This window comes from Natrix helvetica (genome assembly GCF_964273705.1).
Source record: "Natrix helvetica genome assembly, chromosome: 2".
In the NCBI taxonomy this organism is placed as follows: Eukaryota; Metazoa; Chordata; class Lepidosauria; order Squamata; family Natricidae; genus Natrix; species Natrix helvetica.
In genome coordinates this window covers 238,181,983-238,195,421 of record NC_138552.1, presented here as the reverse complement: position 1 = coordinate 238,195,421, position 13,439 = coordinate 238,181,983, and the positions used below count along the sequence as shown (strand labels likewise).

Sequence of the window (13,439 nt, the reverse complement as noted above, 5' to 3'; positions counted from 1 at the left end):
ATGATGGGTAAACTAGAATTACCGGTAGTCAAAAAACAAAGAAGAAGAAAAAAGAAATGGCAATCACATAAAGACATATAAATGGCAGTGAAAGTAAAAGCAAATTCATCAATAACAAATCAAAGCAATCATTGTGTGGGCTCTGCAACATGATCCTAATTCCCAGACCTGATGACAGAACCAGGTCTTTAAGGCCTAATGAAATGCCAAAGGACTGAGCCTGCCTAATCTGGGGCAATGATATTCCAAAGCGTGGGTGTCATGACAGAAAAACTCTTGCCAATGGGTTTCTGGATGCAATTCAAAGGGCTGACTTTAAGCTATAATGCCTGTATCATTTGGCTCTCAGGCATTTGTTTGCTTGGCTGCCTTCTCCAACTGATACGTCCAATATATTCTTTTTTGATCAAATTTACTAAAAGTCCACTACTACTCTTAAGAAGTTTAAGAGAGTCGTGAGCAGGTTTTCACTGGTGGTCCAATGTTAACATGAAATAGCCTGCCTCTCAAAACTAGATTAGTATCCATTCTGGTAATCTTCCAAAAGCTGGTAAAAACAGGTTTTCAGAGAATGTTGTAAGTGTAAGGCTGGTACCATCAAGGATTATCAGCATTATGGTATTTGAGATATATTTTAATGTTTCATTGAAGTTATCTGCTAGGTTTCTCTGATGTTTGAAGTGAGATACAAACTTTTGGAAAATGTATTTCCCACTCAGAGCTGTTTTAATTCCTAGAATTTAATGCTGCTCCTATTCAGGTCTAAATATAGTTATCTGGTTCAAATAGCATGGGTATAAAAAAGCAGTTTTATGGTATGTATTAAGTTTCACTCCATGAAAAATTTCTCAACACTAACTTTTAGTTATAAAGGTTTGTTAGGTGGCAGTACAAACAACGAACAAAACGGCTCTGATCAAACAGAAATCTTTTTCTCCTTTCTTAACACTGCTTTAAAAAACAAGAAACAAAAACTTGAAATTATCAAGAGATTGAATATTTATTTATTATTCAACTTTATTGAATCATAATTAGGAAGTGCTATATTAGAAGTATTTCCTCCAATCGGATTCTTTAAAGCAGGGAGTCCCCAATCCCTGGGCTGTGGCTCATTTGGAACTGGGTCATGCAAGTGGTGAGTAAGTACATGCAGCTGCAATTGTGTGAGTGGTGGGTGCGTATGCCAAGCACATGAATCTCCATTTGCTGTTGCACAAATTGAGCTGCGCAGACAAGCCCACTCTTCCGCTGCTCGTGTGGAGCGATCCCCTCTCTCTCCCCACAAAACCGGAAAAGTTAGGGACCGCTGCTTTAAATAGTGAGACAATTATATAGACATAGAAAAAACCTACACTTTCAGTATAATTTTAATGGTATTTCTAAAAGTCACTTGTGAACTCTTTCGTATTCTTCCTGTGAGTAAAACACAGAAGTGAAAATACTAAACGATTGTTTCTGCAGGCTAGGTGATTAAAAAAAAAAGCTATTGCAACAATGTAATGTAATACAACGACAAACAATTGAAAAATAGGTCTATTATCAATAGCAGTAGATGAAGTTAATAAAAACATTGACACACAAAATGGCAGTCATGGGCTTGGCTAGATGTAAGACATGCCTCTTCTCCTAGAAGCCGTTCTTTTTAACATATATGTACATTTGTATATGCTTGTATGTGTGCATGTTTATGGGTGTGTGCACACATATACACAACATTGAACTGTAATAGATTTGTTATAGAAAATAACAAATAAACATTTTGCAGTTTGCATTTACAAGGTGACAGAATAGTTAAAACATATTAAATCAATGAAAAAAGCTATTGACGCTATAGAAAGAATACCATCCTTACAAGTAATCCTCGATTTACGACCATTCATTTAACCACAAAGTTACAGCAGTACTAAAGAAGTGACTTAAGGCCCATCCTTGAAGTTATGACCTTCATAATAGCCTCGTGGTCATGTGATTGTGATTCAGCCCCTGGCATTTACAATGGTGGCAACACCCTGCGGTCACAACCTTCCCAGACAACTTCTGACAAGCAAAGCCAATGGGGAAGCTGGCAGGAAGAGTTGCAAATCACAATCACAGGCTAGCTTACTCACTGAGTGATTCGAGATTTCTCAAATTATTGCTCTGTTTAACAATTTTTTGTTCCTAATTGGGGCCCTAAATCAAGGAATACCTCAAGGAATACCTGTACTGTAAATTAGTATAGAGCCATGGTGGTGCAGTGGTTAGAATTCAGTACTGCAAATTAACTCTGCCAACAGCCAGGAGTTTGATCCTGACTGGCTCAAGGTTGACTTAGCCTTTCATCCTTCTGAGGTTGGTAAAATGAGGACTCAGATCGTAGGGAACAATACGCTGACTCTGTAAACCACTCAGAGATGGCTGTAAAGCACTATAAAGCGATATGTAAGTCTAAGTGCTATTGCTATTACAGAGTTTTAAATTAAGATGTTTCGGTTATCTATTTTCTGTGTAAATGTGAAGAACTATACATGGCAAGCCCAAATAAAAGTTTTTGTACCTTTAGTAACATTACAGATAAGCAGAAGCTGTAAAAAATATCTGTCAGGTTTACTTTAATTTGGATTTCACATTGGGCAAAACACAGGATTCAACGTCCCCTTTAGTTTTGTGACTTTATATGGATAATGTACCATTCAACAATGGTACAATTGACACAATTCAGCATAAAATTTCTTAAATAAAATGTCAGGTTCCACGTGTAAATTCAAGATAAGGAAATGTTCTAGTCATTTCAATACATTAAAAGCTTAAGCATCCTTATAACCAATGCCAATAAGGAGGGAGAAGCTCTATGAGTTTTAAAAAAATAGAGCTTCTTATAATGTTTGGTTACAATGTTCACAACCCTTGTATCTCTTCCAAGGACCATGAAGTAAAACTCTTAGCTAAAGCTGAATGGGGTTTTCATGTCTTTTTCATTTATTCTGCTCTAACAAACTATATTGCCCCTTTCTCCTTCTCATCCCTTCCTTCTAATTCCTTCTCATTAGTGAAACAGTTCATAAGCTTTAAATTACTTTTCACTGTACCAATGAAATTTCAAAGCCCATGTTGCTGATCTCTAAACTTTCTTCCATTCGAAATTAAACTATGCCATAAAGAGAGAAAATGATTCCCAGATTTCCACTGATTCCTAGAAGACCTATGCAGATTTAAAATTTAAAATCTAGATGAGCACTGATCCAGGGCTATGCATTGATATGAAGTCTTTCAATACTGGTGCCCTTGCAGTAAAATAATTTTCAGAATGGATAACTGTGTATATGTATGGATTAGGACTTTCATAATGGTAGGCACATAAGATATTTTCAAGACATTTTGTAATATAACTAACACTGATAAAATTAATCATAGTTGCAGAGCTGATAGAAATTGCTACCTCCAGTGCAATCCTATTTACATTCTTTTTGAAATAAATTCCAGAGAAATATGCAAAGGATTACAGCCTGAGGATCTGAAAAAGGTTCATCATGGAACAGCATGAGTTTTCTTAAAATCAAAATTCAATTATGAAACTTGCAAGTATAACCATAGAGGTGATTCAGAATAGTCAGAAGTAAATACAAAACATTAATTTTCAAATCATTAAAGCTGCCATATCTTTTTCCAGCTTGCTGGCTTTTTCAGAAGCTGCTCCCAGCTGTCTCTGTATGCATGTGCGCATACAATCATAGAGACAGACAAGTCAGACATCCAGGGTTCAGGAAGACTTTCCAACACTAAATAGAATTTAGCAAACCCTATGAAGACAAATCCAAAATAAATCTGTAGGTGTGTTGCAGACTAGGCCAAAAAACACTGGAAAATAATATGCTGAAGTGTACAGTAATATTCCTAATTGCATGTTTGCTCTGTTGGTTGTTATTCTTACTTAAAATTGTAACTTTAAACTGACAATCTAAAGCTCACATACTGGATACTCCCATGCTTTCCATCAATTACAATTTAATGCTAAATATTTACAGTACAGGGTAAGTCATATCTTTATTAAATCATATTTATGAATGAGCAAAAAAAATGATTAATATATGCATTAAATGTGCTAATGTAAATGGACAGAATCTCAAATTAGTTATGTGGTAAATATGGATAAGTAACCATATAAAAATTGTATATTATCTTCCAATCCTGAGGAAACTATGTCTGTAATTATATACGTACATGCTGAAAATCATCTCTTTATATACTATATTTAAATTTAATTTTTGTGTACTTTGATAAAATCATCTATTACCAGTTTAATTCCAATTAAATCCATAATTTTATTACATTTAAGAAATGGACACAAAATATAGTTTCCAGATATTATTATTCAAAAACTACTAAATCTCTATAAAAGACTGAAGTAAAAAATATTCAGAATTAGATGAGTAATTGAGCAGTGTTACTGAATTGCCAGTGAAATAACAATGGCATAATAATGAAGATACAGTATCATTTTCTTATATTCTAGTTTATAAAATTCAACATAGTTGTTAATAATCTTGGTTACTGTACTATACATACTTCGTAAAATTTAAACTTTGACTGAAGTGCTTTAAATATATTACAATATGTAAATGCTAAGTAGTAGGATTAATTTATACATTTGGAACAACTCCTTTTGATGTGAATGTGACTAACAAATGCAATAAGATTAGGCCTACAGCCTTTAAAGTTTTCTAAAGATAGTTTTCAATCAAAATCAAGATATCCTGCTGATACCTTGTCTTCCATTTTAAAAAGTGTTCTGCATTAAATATTAACCTACTTTTAACATCTCTTCTCTGCTGTAGCTTTTCATTTTATCTTCTACATTCTGTCCTATATTTCCTTCCTATCCAGAGTCACCAGTGACAAGGTAAAAATAAAGGACATACGTAGTCTTTTAAATTTTTCCAGGCTTCTTTTATTACAAGAAAGCACTTTTTTTCCTACTTTTTTAGTCTAAATACTAGTGAAGGACAAACTAACCCTACATAAATGGAATATATTAACTATTGTGCAGTAGCTTAACATCAAAATTGTTATATATCTTCAAGATTGTTATTCAGAAGGTAAGGCAGATTACAAAAATTGAACTTTTGTCACTTATAGTTCCACATCAAAAACAGTCAGCATTTTTGAATGTGTTGTTTTCCATAAAAATATCTACATATAAAGTACATGTATAATTAAAAGTAGATTATAAAAATAATTACATTGGTTAAAAAATAAATTGTCAGTTCTGCTTTCCCTCCAACTCTGCCAGAATAAATACTTACAAATCTGAAACAATGGAGAATTATATCTGTTAAACTGCATAATTTTCAATGACCAAGCTATGCTGAATGCCACTCCTGAAAGAATTCAAAACTGCATAGGAAATTTATATGGATATAGTTAACATTTCAAAAGTAAATTTGCATTAATTCTAACATTTACTTTAGTACATCAATTGATAAAAATATGTTTGAAGATCTCTCCAGTGAATTGATTTAGTATGTATTATGAACCCTAAACTGAAAGGGGGACATACCACAAAGTTAAATCTAAATTAAATCTAAACATATTACCACCTAAATATGTTGTCCAAAATACTGCTTTATATGAACATCTCTATGCACTTTGCAGATATATTACAGCATTTACAAAAGTTTTATATTCTTACTACTAAGGATATGTGTCTTATGATTTATGATGATTGTATTTTATGATTATGATCATGATTTATCACTTGTTGCTTATATGTACTCTGAGAGCTTATGCACCAGAGACAAATTCTTTGTGTCCAATCACACTTGTGCAATAAAGAATTCTATTCTATTCTATAAATGAAGGGGCTGCTGCAGACAGAGAAAGGGGGCCATTTCATAGGTTTTGTGGAGAGTCCAGTTGTGTTTGGTACTGTCTTTCAACTGACAATCAGTAACAGTTATTCTATTAGGCTACCTCAGAGGAAAAGATGGAAAGCAGAGCTACTTCCATCTACTCTACTAAGCGAGATCATCTTATCAGACAAGACCTGTCCACAAAATGTTTCTGTTCAAGCCTGTCATGAAAACATTGTAATGCCCAAATAAGTACTTAAGTTTCCTTTTTCTTTTCATTGTTCTTGCTTATATGCAAATTATCTTGGAAGTTTTGTGGCAGAAGTGCTGTAAGTGTGAACAAATGTTATGCCAAGCCTATGTTATTATGTTACTCACTTTTTTCATCCCATGTATATGGATCTACAATGCATGTCTGACACCAAAAAATATGTGAAAAGAATTTATTTTAGAAACTGCAAAAAAACATGACTTACTATGTTAATAACAACCTATGTTGATATTTTATTTTTCAGCAGCATCCACCCTTATTAGTGCCTGGTTAGTGTAATAATTCTGAAAAAAAATGTGTTTTCTATATGCTTTGGCACTTGGAAAAGTATATACAAATAAAATAAAATAATAAAAGTTCTTTCACTATTCTGGAAGAACAGATTTACTTTTCGAAGTATAACAGAGATTACAGTCAATATATGTAGTTATTACCATATTAATATTGATATAACTGGTATCAAATTCAATGCCTTCAATATAATTATATCATGTAGTGTCTATGTATATGTATGCTTATGTGTGGGCATGTATGGAGTGGGCGGTACATTAAAAATATAAATGAAAACATATACATATAAGTTTTAATGACAACTATGCTGCAATTTTATCAAGCAAGAAATGTTCTCAAGGATTACAAAAAAGTTCAGGAATAATGTCTAAGCAACTGTTAGATTTGTCATCCTAAAACACATTACATTACACTACACTACACTACACTGTATTACACACTAGATCTATAGAACTTAGTGATATTGAATAAACCTGTTTAAAAGTGCACTGATAATTCTTTAGCTGCTCTGAGTATTTTTAAATGAAATATGCACAAGAATTCAGTCTGTTTTACTTCTTTTGATTATAAGGTATAAACACAATAGTTTTCTTTCAGATATTTTCATATAAAGATCTTAAGAAAAACCACTGTATGTTCTTTAACTTCAAATAGCTTGTTGTAAAAATCCTATAACATACAGACCTTTTTTTGAATCATTTCAAATATATACAGTACGTTTTTACTGCTTGGAGGTCACACTAACTATTCTCATGTGACTTCAACTCATGTACTCTTAACTATTATGCACTAAGAAGGAAATAAATAACCACCCTTCTCATCATGCCAATATTATCTAGCTACCAATTGTTTGACATTTCAGTTTTCTAGAAGCCTGTTTTATTACTGTATGGTTGGTGAGCAAAAACAAACTTAGGTCCTTTGTTTTCTACCACAGCCAAATCAACAGTACTTTAGAATATATCTAATTTCCACCTTCATTATTTTTACATAATATACATATAATAGTGATTTCATTATTTTCCAACATACGCACATCTCAGCTCAAACATATTTTCTATTATCTTTCTATATTAGGCCTTAAAAATTCATGTTTACATAGGCTGGCAGGACTCAGACCAGTTAAAACTCCTTTACTCCTTGAAAACAGATATTCCCAATATAAAATTATGGTTAATGATGAATTAAAAACTACGAAATAGATGCATATCTAATGTATTTATCAACTGCAATACCAATTAATATAAATAATTAGCATAAATATAAGTCACACAAAAACATGAACAAATTGTGGTGAAACATGCAATTGTTAAGAGTATATGGTCAAACTTACCCCATTCTAGAAACTCCAGAATATTCTTCTCTCTTCTCAAGGGTGAATTATTACATTCATCATAAAGGCAGATGAGTATATCCAACAAGGTTTCCACACTAAAGCATTGCCCATTGGTCTGAGTTGGCCCATCCAAAATAAACTGTTCCAACTGTCTCAAGCGCACCTCTCCAGACATGGCTGCTTCAGTTTTTAACAGACTTTCCTTCTTTATAATTCTGTGCTATCTTTGATAAACCTAGCACTTTAGAATATATTACAGTTCATAAAAAGAATTTTGAAAAGTCAGTGCTTTAAAGATGGTGCTGAACGTATAATCCATCTCAGAACTGCCATTCTGAGAACTGTAATTTTGTCAGTCTTTCCACACATACATCTACAATATATACAGAGTATTACAGAAAAATAATTACCCTAAAATCTCTTTTAATAACATTTAAAAGAGAAAATATATACTTTATACATTTAAATAATAATAATAATTAAAATTTACTCCCAAGACTGACTCCACTCTTCTGTCATCCATATAGATTTTTAAAGGTCTTCTCCTTCATTCGAAATTCAGATCATGAAACCCAATCCCGAAATGAATCCTTCTGCATCATTAAAGCGTAAAGTCCCCATTCCATTTGCAACAACAATTCACTTTCAAGGAAAGAGCAGCAGGAAGAAAGCTATTTGGAGGTGGGAGGGCAAAAAATAAAAAGCACAGGATTCTGAAGATCTAGTGCTGGAGAATATCCACCACCTCCACCACCTTCTTCTCCACCTTCTCCACCACCTCCACCTCCACCTCCACCACCTCTTAGAAAATGCATTAGTGGCAACTCTTCAGAAAGTGGGGAGTGGGAAGAAGAGAGGAAAAGGAAGAAAAGTCCTCAGCAACAGAATCCTTCCTTAGGGCAATCAGTGCCACTCTTCCTTTAAGGCTCTTCACCATGCCAAAAAATAATGTCTAGTCCGAATTTCCTCAACCTCCCTCCCCAATATACTGGGGAGGGGGAGCATGTGGAGGGGGAAAGTCACACCCCTCTTTAAATATCGGGGAAAGTAATAATTGTCCTCTCTTAAATACGGTATCAGCACATCCAGTCAAGGGAAGAAGGCTAGGCTGGGCTGGTAATAATCCTAGCAAATCCTCTCCATATCGCTGCACGTCCTCTAGCTCCTTGTTTCTCTTGACAGGGCGACAGGATATTGCCTTTTTCAATCCACACACATCTCCCACTCCGCTTGCGCGATTCCTCCAAAGGATGCTGTGCTGCTGCTGGTGTTTTCTAGCGCAAGAGATGAAAAGATGCTGCCCGTCTTTCGGTCCACCATGCTTAGGGCATCTTCTTCGAGTGGCGAGCACTGATAGCCGGTAATCCCACTCGACTCCTTCCTCCGTTTCCTCTTCCTCGTCGCGGTTGTTTTCCTCCTCTTCTTTCACCGTCCGCCCTCCTTGACTCCACACAGCCTCATGCATAAGCTCCGGCTGCTACCACTGAAGTCACCGGATCCAACATGGCGGCCTCTTCACCCTCCCTCCTAAAGCTTTGGAGCGAGCGAAGCTGCAGAGAGGCAAACGAGGCTGCAAGCTGTTGGGAATGAGAGGGAGGGAGGGAGGGAGCGGAGCGGAGAGCGCTGGAGAGATGCTTATACGGCAGCACGGAATGCAGGGATACAGGCGGACCTGAGGGGAGGGAACAGCAGCCGCACGGAAACGCCCTGCGGGCTACTGCAGGACCGGGTTGCTAAGCTAAGTTTGGGGCTCTTCTGGCTGCGTCAAGGGCTCTCGCCCAACCCGCAAGAAAACATACCTGTGCTCTGAAACCACATCTCGCCCTTGGGACTTTTAAAACTCTGTGGCTACTTTGCATTTGATCCAGCCGACCTCTTAAAAGCGCTTTCCCCACAATTTCTAACAGTCGCGGTTTGTTGTTCTCTCCCACCCACTCCCCCGTCTTTTCTGCGTTTTTAAAGGGAAAGTATTTAACGATGGGAAACTGGAAAGAACGCCCATTTTTCTTCCCAAACTGTGATACCTATTGATTGATTGACACTTAGATAGGTAATAATAATAATAATAATAATAATAATAATAATAATAATAATAATAATAATAATAATAATAATAATAATAATAATAATAATAATAATAATAATAATAATAATAATAATAATAATAATAATAGAAAAGGAACATCGGATGTTATCAACCCTTTGCATCCCGTTTTAAGGGCATGGCTGATGAAAATGTAGGATTTTTGACTAACCCTACTTCCTAGTTTTAACATTCCCAGGCTACCCACTTATTGAACCTTTTGCTGATGTTCTCTCCAGCATTTTCCATTTTCCCACTTTTTACTTATTATCTTTGTAAAAATCCATGTGCTTAGTTGGAAGGATAGGATTAAGGGGTCAAAGTCATGAAACTCAATTGGTAACTTTGGATCAGTAATTCTTAATTTAGGATCACTACCTCCTCATTGCCTTCCGCATCACACAAGTTTGCACTGATAATAAAACAGGCAATACAATCTACATATCAATATAGTACGATATCAGCCTACCATACCTACAAATTCTGGTTTAATAATCCCCCCCTTTTTTTGGCTTTTCTCAGTAGTTTGTGTTCCCGAACTCTCTTAGAATCACAGTTTGTGACAGATATACACATGTTGTTCCATAATGCAAAGATGTGGTAAATCCATATATGTAAAGAGTTATATGTAGTATTTCAATTTTCAAAAAATATTGTTGGTTATATAGCGTTATGTAGGTTACATAGTGTGTCATTGCAGAATTCCGTACTCAAAACATAGCAACTTTTTCTTCTCAATCTCTATATTAAATTATTTAATCAGTTATGGGCCTATGATTACTACCACTGTAGCTAATTCAGTCTGAAACAATGTTTCAAAATCAAAAGTATCTAGGAATGAAAGCAAGGCTTATGGTATGAAATAACCAACTATCATTGTTAGTGAAATCAAAGATCTATGTCATTGAAATCAGTATTCAATAATTTTCTCTTAATTGCTTTCTTTTAACAAGTTTTTCCCTCCAGGAAAATAGCAAAAACAACAATATAACCAAGAGCCCTAAACTATTCAAACAATGATTTATGGGACTTTGTGGCTAAAACATCCTTTTTTTATATGGCTACTGACCTGTCCCCTCTTTTTCAACAGTCAGTCAGGAGGCAGAATAATGAGACATCTTTACCAGATATTACATTTGGGAACTGTTCTCCCATTTTTTCTTCTTACTGCAGATCTCTGATCCTGCTCCATTCTCAAACATTAGCGATTTTTTGCTGCTTCTGGGTATGATGGAAATGGTATGAAACAGTGGTGGGATTCAAAATTTTTTTACTACCGTTTCTGTGGCTTGGCAGGGGAAAAATACTGTAAAATCTCCATTCCTATCCCACTCCAGAGGAAGGTTACTGCAAAATTCCCATTCCCTCCAAATCAGCTGGGACTCGGGAGGCAGAGAATAGATGGGGGTGGGGCCAGTCAGAGGGGGTATTTACTGGTTCTCCAAACTACTCAAAATTTCTGCTACCGGTTCTCCAGAACTGGTCAGAACCTGCTGAATACCATCTCTGGTATGAAAACAGGAAGTATCTAAAAAAAACCAGGAGCTATGTAACCCTACATAGTGGTTATTCATATGTATTCCATAATATCATTCCATTTTCAACATGTTAAGAAAATAACAAGCTTACCAATATGAATAGAATGGCATGGAAGATGAATTCTATGTCCAATTGAGTTTAGTTTTAGATTAGGGCTGAAGTTTAAAGCTCTTTTTACTTGTTTTAATGCCGTCTATATTATTATGATGAAGCAATCAACTTGAAATATGAACTGGAGATTTGATGAAAAGGTTGCTTGAAAGATGAATTCTATATTTTAAACGGAGAAATTGCAATCTAAGTGCCTCTTCAGGAAACAAAAATGATACCAGTAGAAAATATTTGTAGCTCAGGGTTGAATTGTGGAGTCCTTGGGGATCTTTGAGCTTGGTTGTTTTCTTGCAAAAGTTTCCTTACCCAACTGGGTAACATCTTTAATGCTACAAGAAAGTGAGATATGCTTTTTATTTGTATAGCAGTCAAATGATGTGATGAAGATTCTTTAATTGCATGACATATGGACAAACTTAACCATAGTTAAGTAGTTCAGAAGCAGCATTGGACCAGTGCAGAATGAAAGCATCAGTTCTTTTCGTAAAATGAACTTCATTATTCTGGTTCCATTCTGACATATCAAAAACTAGAATAATATTTTTCTTTTGTAATGCTGCAAAGGAAGTTTGTAAATGCTGACAGAAACCCTTGCCTTGTCTTGCCTTCCAACTTTGAATTCATTCATAAGCTATAAATTCAATGGTCTCCAGGGTAAATAAACTGGTTTGCTGGTTTTGTAGCTACCCCCCTCAGAGTTTCCCCCCCCCATATATGATCATATAGATTCACACAATGTAAACCAAAATCATTGGATAAGGAAGCATGCTAGCAATTTTATTTTCTTCCATGTTTGGGTGGAATAAAAGTGAGGGATTTTTGTTCCCTTTGTTTTTCCATGACAAACAGTAAATTGGGCAGAATTCAGGTAGAATTACTTTCTTTATGAGATGAACCTTCATTTTGGAAGATTTGAAGGCTGATGAATTGGCTTTAACAATATTTTTCAGGGGTTCTGAAGCAGAAATTATAGCCATTTTAGAAGTATAGACTTTTGATTTTCTTTTAATGCCCTATTCTATATTTTGTAGAAAAATACTCCACCCAGTAGGGCTACTACCTAATTCCACTTGAAATATTTACCTGTTTGAATTAAATTGCATTTCAATCAATGTATTAATTATAATTTCAGGCATTTGCATATTAGAGAAATATTCATATTGGAAAACTAGGCACATTGGAAAACAATGCAAAGTTCTAATAAAAATTATCCTCTTATATATTGAAGAGGTTTTAAACAAAGCAGTTTTAGTAGACAACCATTTGGAAAAGAATTCCGGAAGTATTGAAAGAAAACGGATACTGAAAACATGTAGTGGCCCAGGCCTTATTGGATTCACATCCATCCATGTTCAGTGGGACCTCAACAGATCTCAATAGATTTTCAAGCCAATAGGTTTCTGGACCCTCTTATTAGGGAGACTCCAATCACTACTACATGGGTGTAGGCAGGATTCTTTCCTTTTCTCAGTCCCTAAAACTTATGGCAGCTGCTCTTCATCCAAGAGTACGTAAACCTCTGTAGAAAGTTAGCACCCACCCTTCTAGAAAAATGAAATATTCTAGGAAATATTAAAAAGGCAGAATATTATATTTCCCTGGATGAGAAACAGGGAAACATTTTTAGGCAGGAAGCAGCCACACTCTTAATAGCCCCCATCCTCCTCAATAGCCCACAGCAGATGTCAGCACTTAAGAGTTAAAGAGATAGCTAGGCCTATTCATAAGCAAATACCCTCACCCAAGATCCAACAAAGGTAGGATTAGCTATCAGCCATAATAGGAATTGGCCAAAGCCCCTTAATTACATCATCCAGCAAGATTCAACCAAGCCTGGGACTCAAGACAACCTACAAAGGTACCCCTGCTTGGCCCCATGGGAGTCTGACAACCAATCAGAATACATTTCTTTCACAGGAACAGGAAGCAAGTTCAAAGCCCAAGAGAGGGTATAAATCTCTCTCTTTCTCTCACCCATGT

At 35.4% G+C, this 13,439-nt stretch overlaps 1 protein-coding gene across 6 annotated transcripts in view; it reads right to left on the bottom strand.

Annotated features, from left to right (window-relative positions):
* Nucleotides 1-10,899, bottom strand: part of CDC42BPA (CDC42 binding protein kinase alpha) — a 157,026-nt gene extending 146,127 nt beyond the window's left edge. For 2 of the 6 annotated variants that reach the window (XM_081941644.1, XM_081941640.1), the window contains exon 1: nt 7,724-8,516. In XM_081941644.1, coding sequence (XP_081797770.1) covers nt 7,724-7,901 — 178 coding nt within the window. In that variant the 5' untranslated portion in view covers nt 7,902-8,516. Of the gene's footprint in view, nt 1-7,723; nt 8,517-9,525; nt 9,650-10,878 lie in introns of those variants that run through there. The other 4 variants (XM_081941639.1, XM_081941641.1, XM_081941643.1 and 1 more) reach the window with 3 other exon arrangements.
* Nucleotides 10,900-13,439: the final 2,540 nt, after the last annotated feature.